General features: G+C 38.2%; 1 protein-coding gene across 14 annotated transcripts in view; it reads left to right on the top strand.

The window, feature by feature from the left end:
• The window catches only part of ATG10 (autophagy related 10), a 427,978-nt gene that overhangs the window by 400,510 nt on the left and 3,602 nt on the right, over positions 1–23,866 (top strand). For 8 of the 14 annotated variants that reach the window (XM_053224540.1, XM_053224550.1, XM_053224556.1 and 5 more), the window contains 2 exons: positions 18,525–18,622; positions 19,279–20,696. In XM_053224540.1, the coding sequence (XP_053080515.1) occupies positions 18,525–18,622; positions 19,279–19,378 (198 nt within the window). In that variant the 3' untranslated portion in view covers positions 19,379–20,696. Of the gene's footprint in view, positions 1–8,424; positions 8,587–13,112; positions 13,225–14,845; positions 15,003–18,458; positions 18,623–19,278; positions 20,697–22,309; positions 23,063–23,866 lie in introns of those variants that run through there. The other 6 variants (XR_003413818.2, XM_027038918.2, XM_053224520.1 and 3 more) reach the window with 6 other exon arrangements.

Consider the following 23,866-nt stretch of genomic DNA (forward strand, 5'->3'; position numbering starts at 1 on the left):
GCAAATTAGTTTGGGTTGATCATTTTTAATCAGAAAGTATTAGAATCCTAAAAAATAACATATCCCAGCTGACCATACAGTAAAAAATAAAATCATGTACCTTCCTCTCAGGTGATACAAAGATATGGGAAGCATCACACTATGGGAATGTTCACATTTTGCTTCATCACCTGAGTCAGTAGGGAAAATTAACTTTCTGGGCCCTTGAGTCAACCTCACCCAACTGTTTGCAGTTTATGACATCGGTAAGGCAGAGGTCAAGGGGGAGCTATGGAAAGGAGACACTGTTCAAAAGTTTAAGTACTTTGCTGTCCAAGCAGACTCCAGATCAATCTGTCTGCCAAAATTGATCTCAAAACCAAAATGGCTTTGGCCCCATTACCTGAATATGACTGTCAGAGCCACCTTCAGGCCTCTGCTGCTGTAGCCTATACTGAGGCCCTTTTCAGATGGCCTGGTGTCTTCCTTGCTGGTATCCACACAGCAGGTATATAAAGGAGAATCTCCCTGCCTACTGAGTGATTGGATGGCTCTCTGGTGGTCTCTGGTGGTGAATATTATATATGCTTCTAGAGGGAACCGCCGAATACTTGACTCCATTACAGCAAACACAAAAACAAACATTTGTACAAATAAACTAAAATTCTCTGGTATGAACCTAAGTCTGATAGTAACTTCTAGTTGTAACTCTGAAGGATCATAGTATCATTTATGTATGATATAGAGTAGCATTTTAGAGTGAATTATCCATATAATATTTAATCTCTCTCTCTTCTTCCCTCCCTCCCTCCCTCTCCCCTCCCACCTTCTGTCTTCCACCAACAAAAACTCAAATTCTCCAATAGTTCTTTTAACAGGCAGTTCTCAAGATATGCCTGTTTGGGTGTCTGTGGGTGTATATAATTTATTATTAACTTTTTGATAAGCAGCTCTCTGTAGATCTGAACATTAAACCTCTTAAGTATCACAGTTACAAACGTCCATTTTAGCAATTTGCTTTTGTACCAGGAGGTGAATTAGATATACTGAGTTGTTATATCAAAGAGAGCTGGTATGTATACCTCAACACATACATTTCTGTGCTGCATGTTACTAAAGTACATGAGAGTTCTTTTTAATTCTTGGTATAGTGTGTGTAATCAGTGACGTAAACATCATCCATTAGTCAGTTCAGCCTTCCCTGAAGTATTAGTATGCTAAACAATCCTATTACCACAGCATTATTTTGATACTTTATTAAAAGTCCTATAGCTCTAGCATTGGTATACTCAAACACAGCTTTATGCAATTAGGATTATAATGGAAGCTTTATTACAGTGATATACAACTTGTATCATTCTAATAAAAGTTCCTGTACCTAGCAATGCTTTAATAATGTTGTTTCTGTAACAGTGATTCCTCAGTAATGGAGCTTCTCTCATGGCAACTTCATTATTAGGAAATGATTTCAGTAATAGAAATGCAAATAAAGATTTTGAGAGGAGGGTTTTATGCATGGCTCTATTACTGACCTGCTATCTTTTCATGCATTACATCTAATCATTATAAAACTACCATGTAGATTATAGTTATGCTTATTACTATACTGTTACATTTTAACATTTGTGTCCTTCCAAATTATTAAAATTAACTGCCATTTTAAAATAAAATTCAAGGGTTACAATAATTTAAATTTTAATTAAATTTTGTTTCTAAAGCATTAAAAATGTTTCACAAAACACCACCTCTAATTTATTTTTATTGTATCAGAGACTGAGTAGACCAGTTGCATTCAAACTGGAGTATGTGTACCCCTGGGTGTATACGAAGACCTCCCAAAGGGTGTGTGTGTGTGTGTGTGTGTGTGTGTGTGTGTGTGTGTGTAGTGGGGGAGGGTTATGGAGAGTTCTAAAGGAATTAATTTCCAGATCTTCTACTTCCATATGCACCCTCTCATAAAATCCATCTGTCTGAAAAGGCACTTGTGGCCAAGATTTTCCTTTCCCACTTTCCCTTTTTGCCTTTCTGCCACTGTACAAAACAAAGGCATGCCTCATACCCATCGCATCCCTTACCATGGCATATGGCTCAGCCGGGGCACTAAAAGGAGCAACTGGACCATGCCTTTATTTTAGCCCCCCTCTTCTGCCCTCAATCTCTATTTTTACGAGCCAAGAAGTATAGGACAGTGTATAAGTGACTGGACTATGGAGCCAGAAAGTCTGTGTGTGGATCCAGGCTCTGCGACCTAGAAGAGTCATCTAAGCTATCTCAACCTTAGTTTTGGCATCTATAAAATGGAGATAACAATAGTAGAGTGTTGTGAGGATTAAGTGGGTTCATACATGTATGAAAAAAGTATGACCTGTAGTTCATACTAAGTGGTGCTATCATGATTTCCAAAAATATTTCCCTTTTTATTTTTTGCCAAATTTTAAATGTTTAGTTTTGATTAACTAAATAATATTAATAATTACAATTAAAACTCAGACATCTTAGTTAATTTAGCACTTAGAGGAGAACGGTCATGGGAAATTTTGGAAAATGAACTCTTTTCTGTCTATATGCTTTTGTTTACAAGAATAGGATCAATAAAAAGCTTTTAAGCATAAAATATACATTAGGGTAAAATTCTTTGACAGAAGCAGAATGGAGATAAATTCAAGGAGAAAAATGTAAAATATCCAATTGTTCATATATTTTTTTAAATGAATGATAGTGGGTATTATAATGCTGTGGCATTTATGTTTGATTACATTTAAGAGAGTGACATGATAATCCTTACAATTGTGTATATGTATAATAGCATATATTTAAAATGGTGAATATTTACAATATACTGGAAATTATACCACTTGCAACTTTTTAATGAAAAATTTTGGAAGTCAATTTATTTTACATTGAGAGAGAGTGAGAGAGAGCGAGAGCACGAGCAAGCAAGGGGCAGAGAGAGAGGGAAAGAGAGAATCCTAAGCAGGCTCTGTGCTATCAGCATGGAGCCTGATGCCTGGCTCAGTCTCACAAACTGCAAGATCATGACCTGAGCCCAAATCAAGAGTTGGACACTTAACCAACTGAGCCACCCAGGCACCCCTATAAGATATATATTTTTTAAGAGTAGGTGTGTATAAGCAAAGATGTTCACAGACATTGGGATAAGACACTGACTTGTAGGAGTAAAGATGTAAGTGAAAGTAGTGTTATAAAATTACCTTTTTAATTTCTGTTTTATGAACACTAGGTATTAAGAACATAGGTATTAAGAATAATATCCTTGAGCCCCATGACAGGCTCTGTGCTGATAGGTCAGAGCCTGAAGCCTGCTCTGGATTCTGTGTCTCCTTCTGTCTCTGCCCCTCCTTTGTTCATGCTCTCTCTCAAAAATAAATACTAAAACATCAAAAAAAAAAAAAGAATACCATCTCCTTTATCAAGTTAGAAAACTAAGTAAAATTCTAGAATTCTGAGGCTTTCCTGGCAGAAAGTCAAATTGACTCTATGTGGACTAACGCGGCTGAATATCTCCAGTGCTTCACAGAGAAGGTCAGTGTATGGACAACACATGCACTCCCAAGTTGATTAGTATGTGACGCATGGGAGAGGGCCCTTCCTTTGAAGGGGAAGCTGGATTTGTCCTTTGATCTGTTTGTAGTTGTAGAATGGGCTCTTTCAGAGTGGATCTTGTCCTGAGGCCAAAATGGGGAGACTCTTCTGCTGGATGAATGCTTTGAGACTTTTACATCATGCTGGAAAAGCAGCTGTTACTACTACTGGAAGACCACCAGCTAAGACCAAAAAAAAAAAAAAAAAAAAAAAAAAGAATGGGCCTCATGAGGAACATGCTCAAAATAGAGTGTTTTCAATGTAAAAAAAAAAAAAAAGGTGTTGAAGAAAATTCACATTCCCTCAGGTGTGTTTATTGACGATTATAGTTACATCAGTTTGACATTCTTATTTCGTGCCATGCCTCAAGATGGAAGTTTGGATGCCAATTTCTTAGTGTGCAAGTTTTGTGTCTGCATATCCATGGTTGTAATCATAATGAATATACAAGGCTGTGTGCTGGGTTTTTACACTTAACATTATTTTCCAGACCCTTGCCAAGGAAAGCCCAGAGCTTTTAGAGGAGTGATCTGATAATACTGTAGTCATATTTATACCAACTGCCACCAAATCCGAGGAGAGCACGAACTTTACTTAATGTAATTTGTTATGGCCTATTTTAATGGCCATTTGAGACCCAGGTATCAATTGTTGGAGACTCAGGTCAGATAATGCAGGCCTCCTCTGAGACATCGAACTTTGGCATGCCGCTTGTGAAAAGTTGCTGACCCTGCCCCAGCCAATCTGGAAAAGCAGCATCCAGGAACTTAATGTGTTTACAAGCATTTGAGAGAGTCACCAAACCCCACCCTGAGCCCTAACCCTTCTCCATATATTTACTGTCCTTCACCAAGTCACTAATTCCCAAGGGCTGCATCCTATGGCCAAGTCCAAAATGGCATAAATCCTAAGCTAGTTGCCTAGAGTTTTTGTAAAGTCTGTGCGATGTTTTTGTGAAATATTCCCAAGGAGGATTTAAATTCTAACATTAAGACATTGCTATTTAAAACATTGAGGGATTAGTCAAGTAGTTTGTATTGGTGGCAATTATATTAGTTTTATAATTTTGGAGGGAAATGTGATAATATAGATCAACAGCTATATTGACATCCCCACTGTTTTTACTCATTCCTAAAATTTGATTATAAGGAAATAATCTGTAGTCCATAATACACATGCATGCATGCACAATGTATAATAGTATAAAACTGGAAAACGGTCTAAATATTTAACAGTGGAATAATTGTAAAGTCTATTATATCAACCAGATGGAATATTATATACCTAAAAAGAAAGTTAAAAGGAGTATGCAAAATATAGGAAAGTATATATGAAATAATGTTACAAGGTAAGAAGAAAAAATGAATCACAAAATTATATATACACGGTGTACATAACTATGAAAGATAGGTAGAAGGATAGATATCAATAAATTTGGGAAGCAGTCAGCCTTTAAGAAAAAGGAAGAACAAAAACTTAAGGATGACTGAGTCTGAAGCAATCATGAGATTCATTGACTGCTGGTGTGAGAGGACATGTGGGAAAATAACAGTGACTTCTGAGCTCTGCCTTAAGTCCATGTGGAAAGCCTGTGAATTTCCCAGTACCAGTTTTCTTTTTCAGTTTTAGACTCTCTTTTTTGTGTCCTGTACTTTCTTGTCTAGAAAATACTGAACTATATCCAAGCTATAAAAATCAGTTCTTAAAATTCCAACAGAAGTTACTATGGAGAAATGTAAAAAAATGGATTTGGTTGGGAAATTGGATTAAAATATACATTTGTTTTATCCTGACATTGCTTACATTTTTAATAAAATATCTTTAAAAATAAGAAACTGCCATTCTTGCCCATATGTACCAGTTTATTTCTCTCTCTAATATATGTTTGCAAATACCAGGATGCAATTATTGTCTGAAGAAAATCTGTGATTACAGTTTTATATAGAGGAGTATAATTTCTTAATACTATAGCCTGTTAGTAGCATTGTTTTTGTTACCTAGTTTCAAATTATTAGTAGTCTAAAAAGTGGGAAAAATATCTCATAGTAGCTAAATTTTTTAAATAATTTTTTAAAAGATTTATTTATTATTTTTGAGAATGTGCATGCAAGCAGGGAAGGGGTGGAGAGAGGGAGGGATGGAAGATCTGGATCAGGCTTTGTGCTGAGGGCAGCAAGCCCCACATGGGTCTCCAACTCACAGACTGCAAGATCATGACCTAAGCTGAAGTCAGACACTCAACTGACTGAGCCATTCAGGTGCCCCAGTAGTAGCTAAATTTTTGTAGGTCATATCTTCCCCTAACATGTTTCATTATTAGGTAAGTAATAACAGATTTATAATGGGTTTATCACCTCCTTAGGAATTTTCTTCAGGTAGTCTCTTTTGAGAGATATTCTAAAAAGAAAAACTAATTTTAACTCAAATCACTGGGAAATCTGCTTCTGGGAGTAAAGGGAATCTTTTTATTACCAAAGTTGTATAAGAAGCAGGAAGGAAATACATAAATGTTAGCTGTAAACTAGGGTGCTTTCATTAGGAATTTATATTGATTATATTTATCTGAAGAGAGCATTGTGATATTAAGAAATCATCTTAAAGATTCATCTGTATGCCTTTTCATTGCTTTAAAATTCTATTTGGCACCATTCTAAAAAGTGATTCTAAAAACTAACAGACTGCTAGTTTCTTTTGTATTGCTCATAAAACATCTTCCTGGATGGTAGTTGCCATACATTAATATCTGATTATCAATGAATTAGGTTGTTTTTAAGTTTGTTCTTGAAAATCCTTGAATTTTGTGATTGCTGATTCACCTTTCTATTATGCCCCAACATACCTAGCTCTAAAATATGGTCACTGTTTTAGTGAGTATCTCAGAAATAGACTCGGTAAGCCAAAAATGGTCACCATTATGTAATGTAGTGGAAGTGGGAAAAAAAGAATTAATGCTTGGAAAGAACAAGCTCCCAATTGTTTTCCTTTAAGACAAAAATAGAATAAATGTAATGCCTGCAAGTTGTTTCATGCTGAAGTGCTACATTTAGTCCTTAGCAGGCTTGGCAATGGCAGGGAGAGACTACGTTCTATTCTGGAATCTGGACATGAGTCTCAGCTCTATCATTTCTGAGTGTCATGACCTTGGATAAGCCACCCCTCTGAGTAATTTTCTACAAAAATGGGTGGAGGCCAAATAAACATTCTTGCAACACTTAGGGGTTTGACTAGAGAGAGACACACTGACAGTGTCCTCTACTGACACCATCACTGATCAGGTATTTTTAAAAAATGGATGTCTCTACCGGAACAGGACATTTTAATAAAAACGTTGATTGGGAACACAACAAGGCTTTTAAACAGAGACTTAGAGTCCTTTTTGTCTTCATTCAAATCTGCTTTATTTTTCTTTCTGTGACGCTATATAAAAATCTCATCAATATACAAAATCATTCTGAGCCTCAGATTTTCTCATTTTCTCTGGATGAGAGCTTTGATTAGCTTTTTACAAGTTCTTCATTAGTAATTGGCTTGCTTTTTTGTTTTTGTTTTTGGCTGTTGTCTCTAATAAGTTTCTGTTCTATCAAAGAATTCTTTGAGGATGGTCTGAAATACTCTACTCTGTGTTATGATACAGAATATTACAATTTAATATTCTTTATAAAATGCAACCAACAAGTGCTTTCCAGATTAAATGTTCATTTCTTCTTTTTGATGCTGGTGGCTGGGATGGGTTGTTCAGTCTTATCATCATGCCTGACCTAGTTGTGCAGCCGTTCCTATTTAATTAATAGACATTTACATAAGCTCTTTTTCCCCCAGCAAGCTTCATAATGGTCTTGTTGGTTATCTCCTTTCACCCTGTGAAGTACCAGCAGTGCTATTTCTATTTTGCATATCAAAATACTGAGAGATTAAATAATGTACAACAAATTGATAACTGAATAAGTTTGGGAGCTCAGAATTCTGGCATATTAACGGTGTTGCTTAAAGCAACAACCCGTATAGAGTCTATAAATATATTCAAACTCTGCTTTCTAATCCAGGAGTTGGAGTTGGGACTGTCAGCAGCTTAGGGAGGGAGCCCTTTGTAGATGTAGGCAGGAGTGGGAGAATTAGTTTCTGGACTCCCTCTGGAGCCATGAAAGGAAAGTTTTTTGTTAGCGGACGAGGTGGTGTCTAAGAACTACTGCTGTGATGTTTGTAATTTTTAATAAAAATTCTGGGAAGTCTGGTGGCTTTTGTGCAGCATATGAATTTGAAGAACCCTCCTATTTTTTTTAAATCTGACTTTCCAAACATCATTAGAATTTTATTCCTAATTAACTGGCCAACAAATATCAACAGGTGCAACTTGAACAAAGCATAGCTTCTCTGGGCTCCCTCTGCCTCTCCAAGAACTGAGGAGACTTTCAGGGTACTTGGGCAAGACTTTCATTTCTTTCCCACATATATCTATTTTTAAATATTCTCTCACTGTCTTTGTATCTTTATCCTCACACACTCAGTGGGGAGAAGTCTGTCCTGGGATATTTCCCACCTCTTCCCCCCTGCCCCGCCACCTTTTTTTTAAATCTCTTTTCAAAACTATAAGAGGGGATTGTTTGTACTTCAAACCTTGCTTCTTTGCCTTGTCTAGGTGTTGATTACTTCCAGAGCATTCTTTGGATCTTATAGGGATCGCTTCAATTATTTAACAATGTCACCAACACAACAAACAAAAATAAATATTTTTTTCTTCTCTAACTAACCACACTTCTCAGTCTTTCTTAAAAGATGGAAATCTGTGTGTCCCTTACTTAACTTCCTTTCCGCTAAACCTGGGGTGATCTCTTTCTGTCTTAGAGCCTACCGCCACAGGCTTCTCCAAGTCCTGCTCACTGTTAAGGCCTGGAACAGATGAAGTGCCATATCTCCAGGAAATCTTCGCTGCCCCTCCTCCACCAGTCAGAACTGAACTCTCCTTTGTCTGAGTTCCCATATTCCTGGATTTGTACCTTTTGAGTGGTACATAATCTGTTGTGTATGAGAGTGATTTCTGTAACCCTTGAATTGCGGATACCCTAATGAGCATGGGGAGAGATGAGGAGTGAAGAGAAGATGTCCTATTCAGTTTGACTCAAGGTCCCTCTTAGCTCATGAAAATACATACCCCATGCACAGTCTGGTGTTTCCAACTGCATGGCACCCAACACAGTGTCATGGAAACCCCTCACAATACAGCAAGCATTAGATCTGCAGAATGACAAGAGGAGTTGAGGAGGCATCGGGATCTCACCATGAGTATCACTCCAGGGAACAAACAGTCTTTCCATCCATGGGTTCTCGCAGCTGGGCCGCCTCTGCAGCGTGGTTTCATTCTCATTTATTGGCGACCTCCTCTCTGGCCTCCAGCACTTGCAGGCCTTCCTCAGGATACCCTCAATCTCACAGTGGGGAACATCTCATTTTCTGCTAGTGTCATTGAGAACCCCACACAATCTTCTCCGGGGTGGGAAGCCTCCTGATGCCTCTTCTCCAAATGATGAAAATAAATAAATAAAATGAAATGAAATGAAACAAAACCCAGCCCACAGAGCGCATCTCTCTCTGCCAGCTTTTCTGGTTTCTGCTCACAAGTCCTACGATTCACCCCCCACCATCAGGCCAAATGACATTTCTGTTCTCCCTAGGGATCTGCTTTTCCATTCTCTTTAGAAATCCTAAGTAGAGGGGAGTGAGTGGTGAAAAACTTACTGACCTTTGGAATTCTCTCCCCTAGAGATGCAACTCAGGACTTTAGTGCTAGGGGTGCAGCTGGACTGTAAACCCCAGGAGTTGAGATAATGGGATGCTGTTTGATATCTTTGTAGTACCTAAAGCTAGACTATTAACCCCATGAGAGTAGATTTTGCTTCTGTCTTGAGTCTGCTGATATCTCTAGTGCCTAGAACAGTGCTTGGCGTATGGAATGATGCTCCTCAAATATTGGTTGAATAAATGAATGGTGAATAGATGGATAGATGGATGAATACTTAGCAAAAGTTTTACCCACAGGAGGTATTCAGTGATGTTTATTGAATGCATTAGTGAAGCAAAAAAGAAAAGAAAAGAAAAACACATGAACTAATATGGGATTGAGTTAAGTAGAAAGTCATGAGTTTATTATACATTTTAGTAGTGTTTCTTAGTTTCTTAAGGTGTCTGGATAACACACCTTAGGGGGATACTGTGGTGTGGCAGGGCATAGGCTAACTCAGGGAATTAAAATATGCATCTTGGTGCATCACTTCTTTTCAGTAGTAATATAGGATATTATCTTTTGTGTGGAAGCCAATAGATAGATTTTAGAATATAGTGCATAGTTTACATAAGTTTCTATGGAGAGTTATTCCTGACTATGCCTTCAGACCCTCTCCTTTGTTCTTAGATGTACTTTGGAAGAAATATTTGGGAACACAGATAGTGAAGATTTTATCTTATCTGGAGACTCCTATAAATGTACAGAAGATTCTGCCCCTGGTTTTGTGACAAAGAGAAAGAATGTTTCTTTTCCTTTAACATCCCTACAGTGGCATTGGAGGCCACTGGTGCATTCCACACAAACATTCCCCTTTACAGAATAGGTTGCATATGCCAATAATTTATCTTGGTACAGTAGCATGTATTTGTCTATGCAGTCATTCCATTAATATTTATTGAGTGTCTACTAGGTGAAAGGCACTGCTATGGATGCTGAGATTGAAATAGTAATGAGAATACTTTCTCTGTCCTCAAGAAATTACAGTATAGTAACAGAAGGCTCCTGTAAGTGGTCGATTACCTGTGCAGAATGGTGTGGAATTGAGCAGTAGGCTTAAGCATGGGGTGCAGTGGGGACACAGAGGGAGGGCAACTGATGCACGATTGGGGTAAAAGAAAGCTGAGATCTACAGTTCATCAGTTTGAGCCCCCAATCAGGCTCTGCACTGATAGCATGGAGTCTACTTGGGATTCTCTCTCACTTCTCTCTCTGCCACTCCCTTGCTCATGCTCTCTCTCTCTCTCAAAATAAAGAAAGAAAATTTTTTTAAAGAAAGCTGAGATCTGTAGGAGAAAAATGGACGTTAGTAGGTAGGAAAGGGTGGGAGGGTATTCCCAACAGAGAGAACCTCATGTACGAAGGCTTGGAGGCAAGAAAAATAGTGTTTGGGGAACAGCAAGTAATTTAATGGTAAACTGTACATAAATATAAGTAAATATCTAGTTTTCTAATTCTGAATAGGATTTTTAAACACAAAAATAATAAAAGAAATGAAAGAAAAATTATATGTTAAATTATCTAATGTTATATTCCCCATATAAATCATCATGAATAAAACTTAAAGATAATGAGAAATCTGGAAATTTAAATTATTTTTAGTAATTCAGCATCTTTTATGGGAGCAGGTATTACCTGTTTATGGACCACTATATTTCTAACATTTGAACCATTGCATGACTCACGGTGATGGTTGAGTGAATGAAAAGGATCAGTGTCCTCAAAAGGTACAAAAGAGCTAAAACATATTAATAATAAACCCCTGCAAAACCTCACTAGACAAATAGTCAAGAAAACATGAATAGACACTTCAAGTTGGGAGTCATCCTTGTTCTTTTCTATTTCTTACACAGCGTATTGAATTGTTTAGCAAATCTTGTTGGCTCTCTATTCAAAGTAAATCCCAAACCTGACCATTCTCCCCCATCCACACTGCCATCACCTAGTAGAGGCTACCACCATATCTGAGTTACTACAACACCTCCTAGCTGGTCTTCTGCTTCTCCTTCTCCTTCTACAATATCCAGACTGATATTTTAAACTGTAAATCAGAATATGTCGCTTCTTTTTCCAAAATCCCCCAATGTCTCCCCATCACACTCAGAATAAAAGTCCAAATCTTTTATATGCTTTGCAAGGCCCTACATGATCTTACCTTTTGGTTACCTTTCCAGTCTTACTTCTGCCAATATTACCCTACATTTCATCTGGCCACATTGGTCTTCATGCTGTTTCTGGAACACTCCGAGCACTCTCCCTCACTAGAATCTTAGTGTCTTTGCATTTGTTCTTCCCAAGCCAAAAATACTCATTTCCCAAAGAATTACATGGCTTGCTCTTTACTTGGTCAGCTCTCTGCTGAAACGTTACCTTTGCAAAGAAGCCGTCCCTCACCAACTTACATAAGATAGCATGCCTCCCCATTATTCTCTATATATTAGTTTTTTTTTTCTCTTAACCATTTGACCCTTTCTGCTTTACTCTGTATAGAACATATAAAAAGAGTGAAAGATGTAGACCCAGAAAATTCCTAAACATGTGAGTGTGGAATTAGGATCCCTTTTATTCCCTTTCCATCCCTAGGCACCAGAGAGAAGCATATGTAAACTTCTCTGGAAGGATGCATTTTTAATCCTAGGCATCAAAGAAATACTAGATTTATAGTTCTACTACCAGGTCACAATTTATTTTTTTTATTTAAAAAAATGTTTTATTGGAGAGAGAGAGGGAGTGTACATGCCTGAGCAGGGGAGGGGGGCAGATGGAGGGGGGGGGGAGAGAGAGAGAGAGAGAGAGAGAGAGAGAGAGAGAATCTCAAGCAGGCTGTATGCTCAGCATGGAGCCCAATGTGGGGCTCGATCCCATGACCCTGGGATCATGACTTAAGCCGATATCAAGAGTCAGATGCTTAACCAACTGAGCCACCCAGGCAACCCAGTCACAGTTTAAAAAGTACAGAATTCATAAGAAGCCATTAAAAGTGAGAGGTAGCAAAAACCACAAACTGTAGTATCAGATGCTCAAATTCATATGTTAAAAAATTTTGGTGCAAAATATAAAATAAATATGTTGAATATGATTCTTTAAAAGGAAGGAAATACTGACAGTATAATGTAGGAAGAAGAGACTATCAAAAATAATCAGGTAAATGTAATAAACAATCAAATAGAAACTTCAGAAAGGAAAGCATCTAATTAGAAGGCCTAACTAGAAAGCAGATAAAGATAGTTAAAGAAAGCATTAATGTGTTAGAAGACTCTGAAGAAATTATACACATTGTTGCAAAAACTAAAAGGAAGATGGTAAATATAACAGGTTAAGAGATACTAGGGAGAGAGGAGGAGAAACACATGTCTGATAGTAGCTCCAGAAAGAGGGCCTAGAGAGAATGAAGAGTGAATATTCACAAAGCTGTTGGTGACAATTTTCCAGGACTGTTGCAAGGACTCTGATATTCAGATTCAGAAGGTTCAGTGAATCTGAGCAGGATAAATGAAAAGGAATCAACACATAGACACATTATGGTAAAACACTGAAGGGAAAGAGAGTATCTTAAAAGAAGTGACAATTAGAATCGATAATTCACTTCAAAACAGAAAAGAAAAAAGAAAATGGAAGCCACAAGGAAATGGGATTATATATTCAAAGTGTTGAGAGAATATAATTGTAACCTAAAATTTTATACCCACACTCATTTTTTCAAAAATGGAGACAAGATAAAGCATTCACAATGTGGCACATTTACTACCTACAGATCTTCACTAAGAGGTGCTCTGAAGGATGTAGTTCAATGATAGTGAAAATGATCCCAGAATGAATATCTGAAGATCTAGGAAAAAAATAGGAAGCAAAAAGAATAGTCAAATGTGAGTAAATTTCAACAAACGCTGAGTTCAAAAATTAATAATATAAAATTTATGGGATTAAAAAAGCCAAAGATACAACTGAAATACAACAGTAGTACAGGAATCAGAAAGGAGTGATCAGAGTTAAACATTCCAAGTTACTTGAATTATTTGGGGAAAAGGCAAATAGATTGAGTAATTGTATTTTATTAAGTAAAACATTTACTTAAAGATTGTGGGATAACTATTAGAAGTTTAGGAATACAGCCTGTGCTTTCAAATTAATAAAAAGAGAAAAAAAAAACAATGAGAAAAAATATTTGAACCTATACTGAATCTAAAGGAAAGCAACAGAGGAATAAAAATTAAAAGGAAAAGAAACATTAAAAATAGAATAAGTAAAAAAAGTCTAAAATAGAAAAAATAAAATTAAATTATATCAGTAATCACAAAGCCTGCAAGTGAACTAAACACTCCATTTAAGAGATAGATTATTAAGGTGGATTTCTTAAAGAATCTATGTTATTTTTATAGGAAATACATGCAACATAAGGACACAGATTGAAAAGCAAATAATTTTTAAAATGCATTAGGTAAGTAGAAAGTTGGTGTGGCTATATTTATAGCAGATAAAAGTTCTTTTGGGGGAAGAAAGCATAATCAGAGATAAGTATGATCACTGTATTAAAGCCTCATTCTCTGGATATGTGCCTTCAAATAACATAGCTTCAGGACATAGAAAATGAAAATTGACAGACTTCAAGCAGAAATGGACAAATCAACTATTTTAATGAGAGATTTAAACTTCTTTTAGAAATTCGTAGATCAAACAGATAAGAATCTAGAAAACATGGACAGCACAATTACCTGGCTAGATCTAGTGGCACATGGGGAGCACTCTAGCCAACAACTCAAGATTACATATTCTTTATGCATATTTTTAAGTACCCATGCAAAATTAAAAAATCAAGAACAACAAAATAAATCAGAACAAAATATATACAGGGAAAAAAAATAAGTATAGAAATCTGCAAAACAAAAGACAAAGAAACTTCAAGAACACCAACAAAAAACACATATGGCAGGACTGGCATATAGTGGGTACTTGGTACATATCTTTCTGTTCATTGAATAAAAAGCAATAGAAGACTATAAACGTGTGTACATGAAAAGGTTTGAAATTCACCAAATCGTGATTAAATCTGAGTTGGTCAGTCTTAGGTTATCCTGCTTTTTTTCTTTGTTCTTTTCTGTATTTTCTGAGCTCTCTGTATGTATTTTCCTTACAGTTTTATGAAAACACATTATTTTGAAATAAAAGTAAGTAGATTTTTGCAGACATGGACTAGAGAGAGGATTAAATGTCCCTGACAACACCTCTGGTCAGTGGGGTGGGAAGGTGCAATGTAAGACCACACTTCAGAGGTCCTTCGCTCCCTACTACATGGATGACTTTAAGTGTAATCCCTTTGAACCCGTTCTCCAAGTGGCAACAATAAAGCTTTCCTCAAAGAATTACTCAGATAGGTGACCCCGTGCAAAGCACTTAGTACAGTGTCTCATACTGCAGACGTTCAATAGCCGTTTTCCTTTCCCTGCTTGAGGAAGCAGGCTTAGGGAAATATCCCTCTCCATTTCTAAGGAATATACCCTGAGTGGAAGGCAAATTCGATCAGTCTGGAATATGCAACTGGATGAAAGCTTCATATGTGAAATTATATTTGTGCCCTCCTGGAGAGCCAAGAAAATTAAGAAATGAACCAAGAAATTCATCTCCTTTATTAGATGTAAGAATGAAGGTGCAGTATTATCATTTCCTTGTGATAGTCATATCTAATAGTTCTGAAACCAATTCACAGTATTCATGTCAGACTTATTTTATGAGACATTTAACCATTGCTAAATTAAATTTCATAGGAGAATGTGCCTATATAACTCCTCTGGAGTTACAGAGATAGAAATCTGACCCATCATTTCTATTTTCACGGAAAACCATTTAGCAGAACTTTGTTCCAGTAGAAGTGTTTATTGAGTTGTAAGCCTAACACAGTTCACTGGCTGCATGTATTTCCACACTGACATTTTTCTCAGTGCAGATTTGCATCAGTTCATTAGTACTGACAGCAGATGGTAGTACTTTCACACAAATTTACCTTCTGAATTGATCTAAGAAATGTCACTAAAAAGATCCTGACAGTTTTGATGTTCTTCCATTTCTGAAAATGGTATGTTAAACAAATAAGGTGTAGGGTTTTAGATTTTTTTGAACTCTAGCTCGTAATTCCTAAACTAAAAATGAAAGACGGCTTTCATCTCTGATTCTGGCTGTCTGAAGGAGAAAGTAGAAAATGCAGATAATGTTTCCTGATGGCATGAACCTTAAAAAATCTCCAGTGCAGAAAAATGGCTTTTGGAGAATATTATCCAGATTGATTGTCTACACTGATAAGACACTTCAAATTATTTGTAAATTCTCTACCGTAACTTTGAATATAAATTGTTTGGCTTGCAAGATTAGCTGATTGAATGATACTGAAAAAATAGTATCAGCTCAGGTCATAAGGCTCACTTTGAATTCTGTCACTTCTGCAGCATTAACATATTGCTAAGATTAGCCACATTTTAAAACTATAGATTTGCCGTTAGTTAGGGTTAAGTCATTATAAAATTGTCAGACAAGAAGACTTAATATTTGCTAAGTGAACGATGAGGGAAGATATGAATTCTAATCACATCGGGGAAACTTTATATTTTTCTATATTGTATAATCATTATTATATTCATAATGACTTAAGGCCTGTATTCAGTAGTCTTATATATTTAGAAGCCAGGATTTTTGAGTATTTTAAAAATTAATTTTCCATCCGTATCTGAGAAGTAATTAATGGTTTGGTTAGTTTGCCACAACTAAGAGAAGCTGACACACTTGAGAAAGCATTGGGTGTTGGCCATATACAGTTTAACCATGGAAGTGATTATGGATGCTTTTGACACACTGCTAGAAGAGTGGCCATGATTAGCAACATATTTAAGGGATTTATTTAACAACAAAAAGGAGCTTTTCGGTTCTAAATGCTCTCAAAATCAAGGGACCCTGTTTTATTTTATTCATAACGCTTATTATTTTCTGGATTATTTTGTCTATTTATTTGTTCTATAAATTTATTGGCTGTCTCCTGCACTGGCATGAAAGTTCCCTGGGATCAGGGACTTTGTTTATCTTTGCAATACAGTGATCTCTATTACTATATCCAGAACTGTTCCTGGCAGACACATAAGACATGATCAGTAGATATGTGTTGAATTAATAAATACTAGTTTAAGGCATATAAGGAGAGCCAGAATCAAGCTGGACGGGAAGACTTGCTATAGGCATAACACATTTGGGCTCTGACCCTAGGCTCTGCTTAGATTCGAATGGGAAGGAGGGGTGGGAAGAGAGCAGGAAAGAGGGAGCCCAGGCTCTGCTGTAAGAGTCAGGCCACTAGGCAGACTCTGGAGGTGGAGTCTCAGGAGACATACACTGCCCCATACCCAGTGGATACCCCAGTCCTCAGCACACACATACATCCCCAAATATCCATACCCAGCGTCTCCAATACATGGTGGAATGGTGCCTCTGTTTCCTGTGAGCAGGTGTGTGCACATGCACACCAACATGAGTGTTTTGGGGTTGGAGGGTAGAGTTAGCAGCAACAACCACACGTAATTCTTTCCATGGATGCTCTGAGTTCAGCTTCTCCTTGGACTGGCTGACAAGAGGAGAAGAAGCCAGGAGAAGAAGCTAGGCCCCTAGTCCAAATCCAGCCAACAGGCTTGTTTTATTTGGCCCACTCTATGTTTAAAAAAAAAAAAAAAAAGTGCCAAAATTTAAATTTAGGAGATTTTACATAAAAATCTGGATTGCTAGGTTATTTTGACAAATGGGAAGACCTGGCACACTGAACCTACATTCCCACATGGCACAATTGGCTGGAGCAGAGTAGCAAGCCTAGCCTTGGCTGGGCACACTCTCCATTTCCCCACAGTCCCTGTCACCTGCTTGTGTATTTAACTGACCTCGCTCCTTCACACTACCTGTGTGATCTTTGTAGGTATCTGTCCCAGGTTGCTTGGCCAGCTATAACAAAATACCACAGATTGGGTAGTTTACACACAACGGAAATTTATTTTTTACAATTCTGAAGTCTGAGATCAGTATACCAGCCTGTTCTCATAAGGACGCTCTTTCGGGTCACACACTTCTTGTGTCCTCACATGGCAGAAGGGGGTGAACTAGCAATTAGGGGGCGGGATCTCTTTTATAAGGTCCAAATTCTCATTCCTGAGGGCTCTACCCTCATGACCTAATCACTTCCTAAAGGCCCAACCTCCTGTAATACCTTCACACCGGGCTTTAGGATTTCAACATATGAATATGGGGAGATGCAAACATTCAGACCATAACAGTATTTGAGTTTGCAGTCTTTGGAGTAGTTGTGAATCTACAATGTAAACGATCAATAAATTTATTGTTATAATTGTTTTTGCATTGGTACAATTTGTGCGTGGATCACTCACTACATAGAAATCTCCTAGGGCTCCCCATTGTTGGCCAAATTATGTCCACATCGCTACACTGGCAGCGGTCTGACCTGTATCTTGGATCCAGTCATTCTCCTATGAAGGCAGTGGCGTTGCATCAAGTGAGTTTTGATTTACAGAAATGGCCCAATAAGCTTGGGAGAGACAGAAGGATAGAAACAGATAAACAGAGGAAACTCAGAAAGAGACAGACAGAAGTACAACAATTTAAATAATGCAAGCCATTCTCCTGCTTCCTCTCCCCTCCCCTACCATTCTACCCACTGAACATGTGCCTGTTGGCACCGCAGTGATGCTTGAAACAATCAACACATTGGCAAAGTTTATGTTAAAAAAAAAAAAAAGTGTGAAAGATTTTGGTTCCCTTACAATGAGGCGAATGAAATACGTTGTTCACGTGGTCAGGCTACTGGGCTTCACAGACAGCCTTGAGGAAAAACCAGAGAATAATTACAGGCCATAGAGTAACATTAGTTGACAAAGAGAGGAAACTGATAAAATTTGTCTACAGTTGGTATTGTGTAAAGAAAACTGTGTACCCTTCTATACTTTATCAATTCATAACTTCTTATCATGTGCGGATTATGAATTATATTTCAAAAACTGCAATTGATCTGTATCTTAATTTAGTAACTTGGAATTTAAAGCAAACTTTTATTTTAACAAACCAGATTGTGCGTTTTAACTTTTTCAAAGTAACTCACACTGGCATCCTGGACCAACTCTGATTCCTACAGGAGCATCCAATACTTGGGCAGCCTTTTTTTGTACTTCATCCCTGCAAGACGGATGAATTCATGACTCCTGTGTTAAAGAATTCTCAAAAAATCAATAGGTAAGAAACACCATCAAGATACACTGGCTTTTACTCTTATTTTAAAAGTGTAAATCTTTTTATGTGACTCTAAAAGCCAAGCTAAAAAAGAAATATTTTTTGTAATAATAATAATGGCTAATGTTTATTGATTTTTACTGTGTGCTAGGTACTGTTCTAAGTATTTTAGATATATTAAGACATTGGATTTTTATAACACCCCATGAGCTAATTTCCATTATTTTACCCAGTTTACAGAAGAGGAAGCTAAAGCACAGAGGAATTAAATGACTTGGCCAAGTTCACACTGCTAGTTAGATGGTAGAACTGGGATTTGAACCCAGGCATTTGTGCCTCAGAGCCATGCTCTTAACCACTGCACTATGCTACCTTAGCAAATGCTGTAAATTTTAAGTGTAAAATTGGAATCATCAAGGGGAGTCAGGAGTCCCAGTGCCTTGACTCCCCTTTTAACTACCTTACTGGGGATCCTCAGTCCCTTTGGACCTCAAGTTCCTGTCAAGTAATGGAGCTGATATTTGGAAATGCTAGAATTCCACATGGTGGGCACATATCTTTGAAGACAGCTCATCTCTTCTGTTGGTAACTGATTTTCTACCACTCACCCAACTACAATGGAAACATGAGAGTTTCCTGTTTTTTCACTTGTTTCCTAGGAGTGTCAACTACATCACATCTTGGCTGAGCGTTGTAGGGCCAGTTGTTGGGCTAAATCTACCTCTGAGTTATGCCAGAGCAGCTTCTGAGGATGAATGAAATGTCCATCAACAAGGTAAAAAGGAAAGCCCGCATTGAATGGTTTGCCAAGACAAAGACCCTGTTATCTCTGTTACACTTAGGGTCTTCACTGGCCCCATCAAATGTTAAGTCTTCTTTCATCTTTAATAGGCTGAACATGGACTGTTTGTTTAGGTTTTCAGCCAGGCAGGGCCCCATCGTTTAGGAAGCATTGGACTTTGCTACAATAACACTCACCCAAACACAGGAGTGGATGGCTTTATTTCAGAATTGTAATAATTCTTTATTGCTCAGTTAACTTTCTTTTATTCTCTTAGCTTTTGTTTTGTTTTTGTTCTTAACTTTCTTCTGTTGAGCCAAAGAACTTAGAAAATTGTGGCATGAAGGACACCAAAAGTATACTTGGCCAGCCCGGTTTTAATAGGACAAATACCGTGCAATATTTCGACTCACCAAGACTTTGACATGGATTATTTTTTCTATTGGAAGCAAATGTCTGTAGTAACTGATATACTGTATACCTAATCTGGAAGAATTTTTGGTTTGGATTTGCTTGTTTTGTTTTTCATTTTAACTTGCCCAGGGGTTGAAACTAAGACAAAATGTAATTGTCTCTTCAGACAATCTAGATCGGTGTCTATTAATGAGGAATGTACTTTAGAATCACCTGTGGATCTTTTATGACTATGAATGCTTGGGGCTATCTTCTGAAACAGCCTCACTGGGGTGGTTCTGACCCACCTGCTTCTGGAGAACCTCTGATCTGGACGTACCTTTAGTGTGGCATTTATTTGTATTGTTTTGGTCTCCCAATCGGCCTTTTCCAGTTCTGTATGAGCTCCAGCAAGCCTGACTTACTTCCTACCATTTGTCTGGACTTTGCTCCAGGCCTCCTGGTTGTTAAGAACATCTAGGAGACATTTGTTCATGAGACAGCCCACTTGGAGGAAGCCATGGGGTGAGGGGGTTATCTACTGGCCAATCACAGTAGACTGTGCCTGCACTCATAGTCTGTAGGTTCGAGGCTGAGCTCTCACACCGGGAGTGGAAGTAGAGAATGGGTTAATTCAAACTGCTAGAAAAGCTAAAAGTAAATTTTAAAATGCTGAGCTGCACATATTCATGCTGGGATGAGAGCCTGCTTACATGCTTGCTGGGCATTTTGGTATTTACCACTTAACATCTTTTCAACTTCTGCAGGGATTTTCATCACCCACCGCTCCCCCCCCCCCGCCCCATCCACTCTCCCTAATGTAAACACAGATTTCTCAGCAAGTCATTTCTCAGACCATGTCATTTCTGGGGTAAAAAAACTAAATAAATTATAATAATGTGTCATCTGGATGATGTACTCGTTTGGAAATATTAGTTATCCTTTGCTACCAGATTGTGAGGGATAGTATCAATCACATAGGGACAATGTTTTTGTTGGTGTCAGAGTTGTTTTCAAGTTAATTTTTTTTGGTCTGCTTGATGAAGACCTTAAAATTCATCAGTGGCAGAAAATAATTCTGAAAAGCTCTTGTAGGTTGTAGAGACCACTCCCCCCAGATAGATATCTCTGCTCAGGCAGCTCTATTTCTTTTCAGAATAGTTTTTGCTTTAAAAAAACTTAATTTTTGATTGATAAAAATTTCCATTTTTAAGAATGCAGCTACATAACAGACTGTTATCCCAACAGTTATAAAACATTAGAAAATATTTTGTTTTGTCAAAGTAACAGCTCTTTCTCTGCAATATGAGGATTTTTCCTCCGGGTTTCTTCTCCAGTTAATATAATGCAAAACCCCTTCAATCAGAAATAGTGCTGGTTAAAGCTACCAAACAGTATCCTAAACTGCTTTTGTGTAGCCTTGGAACACTTACTTCACCTCCTTGGTCCTCAGCTATGTGATTTGTGAGACCGACTGTAATTCTTGGTCTGTGAAATAGAAGTGTTGAATTCTAGACTGTGAGGTTGGTGAGCTGCCAGCTGTGTGACTTGGGCTAAATTTCCTAATCTCCTTTAGGCTTTTGCCATTTCTATTTTTAAAAAGCCCATTAACATCCATCCTACTCACCTACCAAGAGCAGGAAGGAGATCAAAATGCTAAGTCAACCTGAATGTGCTTCATAACCAACATAACGCCACAAGAGTAAGGGTGATCTGGGATAATTAGCCCCAGCTCCTATCCAGTGTCAGCCAGCATACATTCTCCCTCCCTCCCTCCCACCTTGTTTCCCAACACAAATGGGCCCCACCCCCCCATCAGGCAAGTTGTCTCCACCCACATCCTTATCTGAGTGTTGTTCTTGCTGGCTCCCACCTGGAAATGCTTCCTTCTCCATCTCTCTACTCAATTCTCAGCCTAGTCTATATAATTCACTCTTACAAAGCCATCTCCGACCACCATAGCTCCCACTGGTCAACCTCTCCCTTCATTACTCACTGCACTTAGTCATAGTAGCATTTAATTTTCTCCCTTTCACTCTGATCGCCTCCTTAATGATGGATAATAAAATAACTTACCCACTTTCTTTGGTATGTTATAAGGTAGCATGCACATGAGAGTTGTTGTCTGCCCTTTGTAAGTGATCCAGGGAAGGCTCTCAGTCTGGGGATTGGGCCAGCAGCTGTGTTGATCATTTGATACTATAGCCTACAGACTGGGGGATAAAAAACCCAAACTAACCATCTTCCTAACACAGATGTATTAAAATAAAGATGTATTAAAGTAAAGGAAGTTAAAACTGGGTTTTTGCATCCATTTTTCCTGAGATACGTATAGTTTTTATTCATACTCTCAAGATATTAGAAAATGGAGATCTGCATTGTCAGAACCAGCTCTTACATAATTCAAACAGCTGATATTCCAGTGAGTTGGGTTTTTTAAGGATTAAAATGTGAGAATAAGAATATGCAAATAATCAGTCCAGCGGATACCAACTGAGTTTCTCTTGTGTACCTAGCCCGGTGTTAGTGGCCAGGGATGACAAACAGAAAGACATGACCCTGGCTCATAAGAATGCCACAGTCCAGTGAAAAACACAGACAAGAAGAAGACTCAGGGACAGTAGGATGTGTGCTGTGGCAAAGGTGTGGAAAGCCAGCGCCCGGGAAGGTTTGCAGAAGAGGAATGTGAGTGGAGCTGTGAATAATCTAAGATTTAGCCAGGTCAAGAATGGAGGAAAGACCTTGAAAATGCATGGGGAACTGGCAAAGAGTGAGGCTGGCTCAAAGGACTGGGGCCAGGTCTGGAGGAGATTTATTGCCACACTGAGAATTTGTATCTGGCCTAAAAAACAGAAAGAACCACTGAGGGAATGCAAGTAGAAGAGTTGAAATGATCACTCTTGCATTTTGGAAAGATCCTGTATTTTTTAAATGATGATTGTATATAACTAGTCACACAACTACTTTGTCAGTTTTTATCACAAGCAGGTACTGGCCCACAGGCTCTAGAAGGTAGGAGTGCATAAAGGGCTGGGGGTATGCCAAGGATATTTTTCAGTTTTTACCCAGGACCTTACAAAACCAAACCTGCCAGTGCCTGGAATGCCTGTTTCCTGGCTGTGTTACCTGGGGCAAGTCACTGCACCTCTCTGAGCCTCTCTTTCCTAATGTATTAAATGGAAGGAAGTGTATTAGATCACTAATTAGTTATTAGTTTATGACTAGTATATATGTATATTTTTTATGAAATAGAATATGTCTGGGAAACATTCCCTGTGTTATCTTCTTTACTCTCATACTATACACTCACCACACTTCTGACTCTAGATGCGTAAGTTTTTCACACATCAAATGATCCTGCAGTAGCAACTGGTGTCCTGCAATTCAGTTCAGTTCTGATACCATCTGCCTGGAATTAGCACCACAAGACCTCCCCATGTAAGACCCCAGGTTGTCACAAGTCCCAGGTTGTCACCTATATTTCTGACTGACCAGCTATAAACCAAGGTTGCCATGACCTCCTCCTTGGGTTCAATAATTTGCTAGAATGGCTCATAACATTTAGGGAAACACTTAGGTGTACCGGTTGATTATGTAACAAAGGATATGATACAGAATACAGATGAACAGCCAGGTGAAGAGCTACGTAGGGCAAGGCCTGGAGAGTGCCAGGTGCAGGAGCTTCTGTCCACCTGGAAGCTCTCTCAAACTCGTACTTGTGGGATTTGATGGAAACGTCATCATGAAGGCATGAATGATCACGAACTCTACTGCTAGCCCTTCCCCTCTTCCCAGAGGATGGAGAACAGGTCTGAAAGCCCCAAGCTTCGAATCAGACCTTGGTCTTTCTGGTGACCAGCCCCCATCCTGAAGCTGTTCAAGAGCCCACCAAGAGTCAGCTCCTTATATCAAAAGACACTCTTATCACCCAGGAAATTCCAAGGGATTTAGGAAGTCAGTGTCGGGAGCCAGAATCAAAGACCAAGTATTAGAAGAAATGCTCCTCATGTTCTCATCACTTGAGAAATCACAAGGGTTTAGGAGCTCTGTGCCAGAACTGGGGGCAGATATAT

Source organism: Acinonyx jubatus, chromosome A1 (genome assembly GCF_027475565.1).
Source record: "Acinonyx jubatus isolate Ajub_Pintada_27869175 chromosome A1, VMU_Ajub_asm_v1.0, whole genome shotgun sequence".
Classification (NCBI taxonomy): Eukaryota; Metazoa; Chordata; class Mammalia; order Carnivora; family Felidae; genus Acinonyx; species Acinonyx jubatus.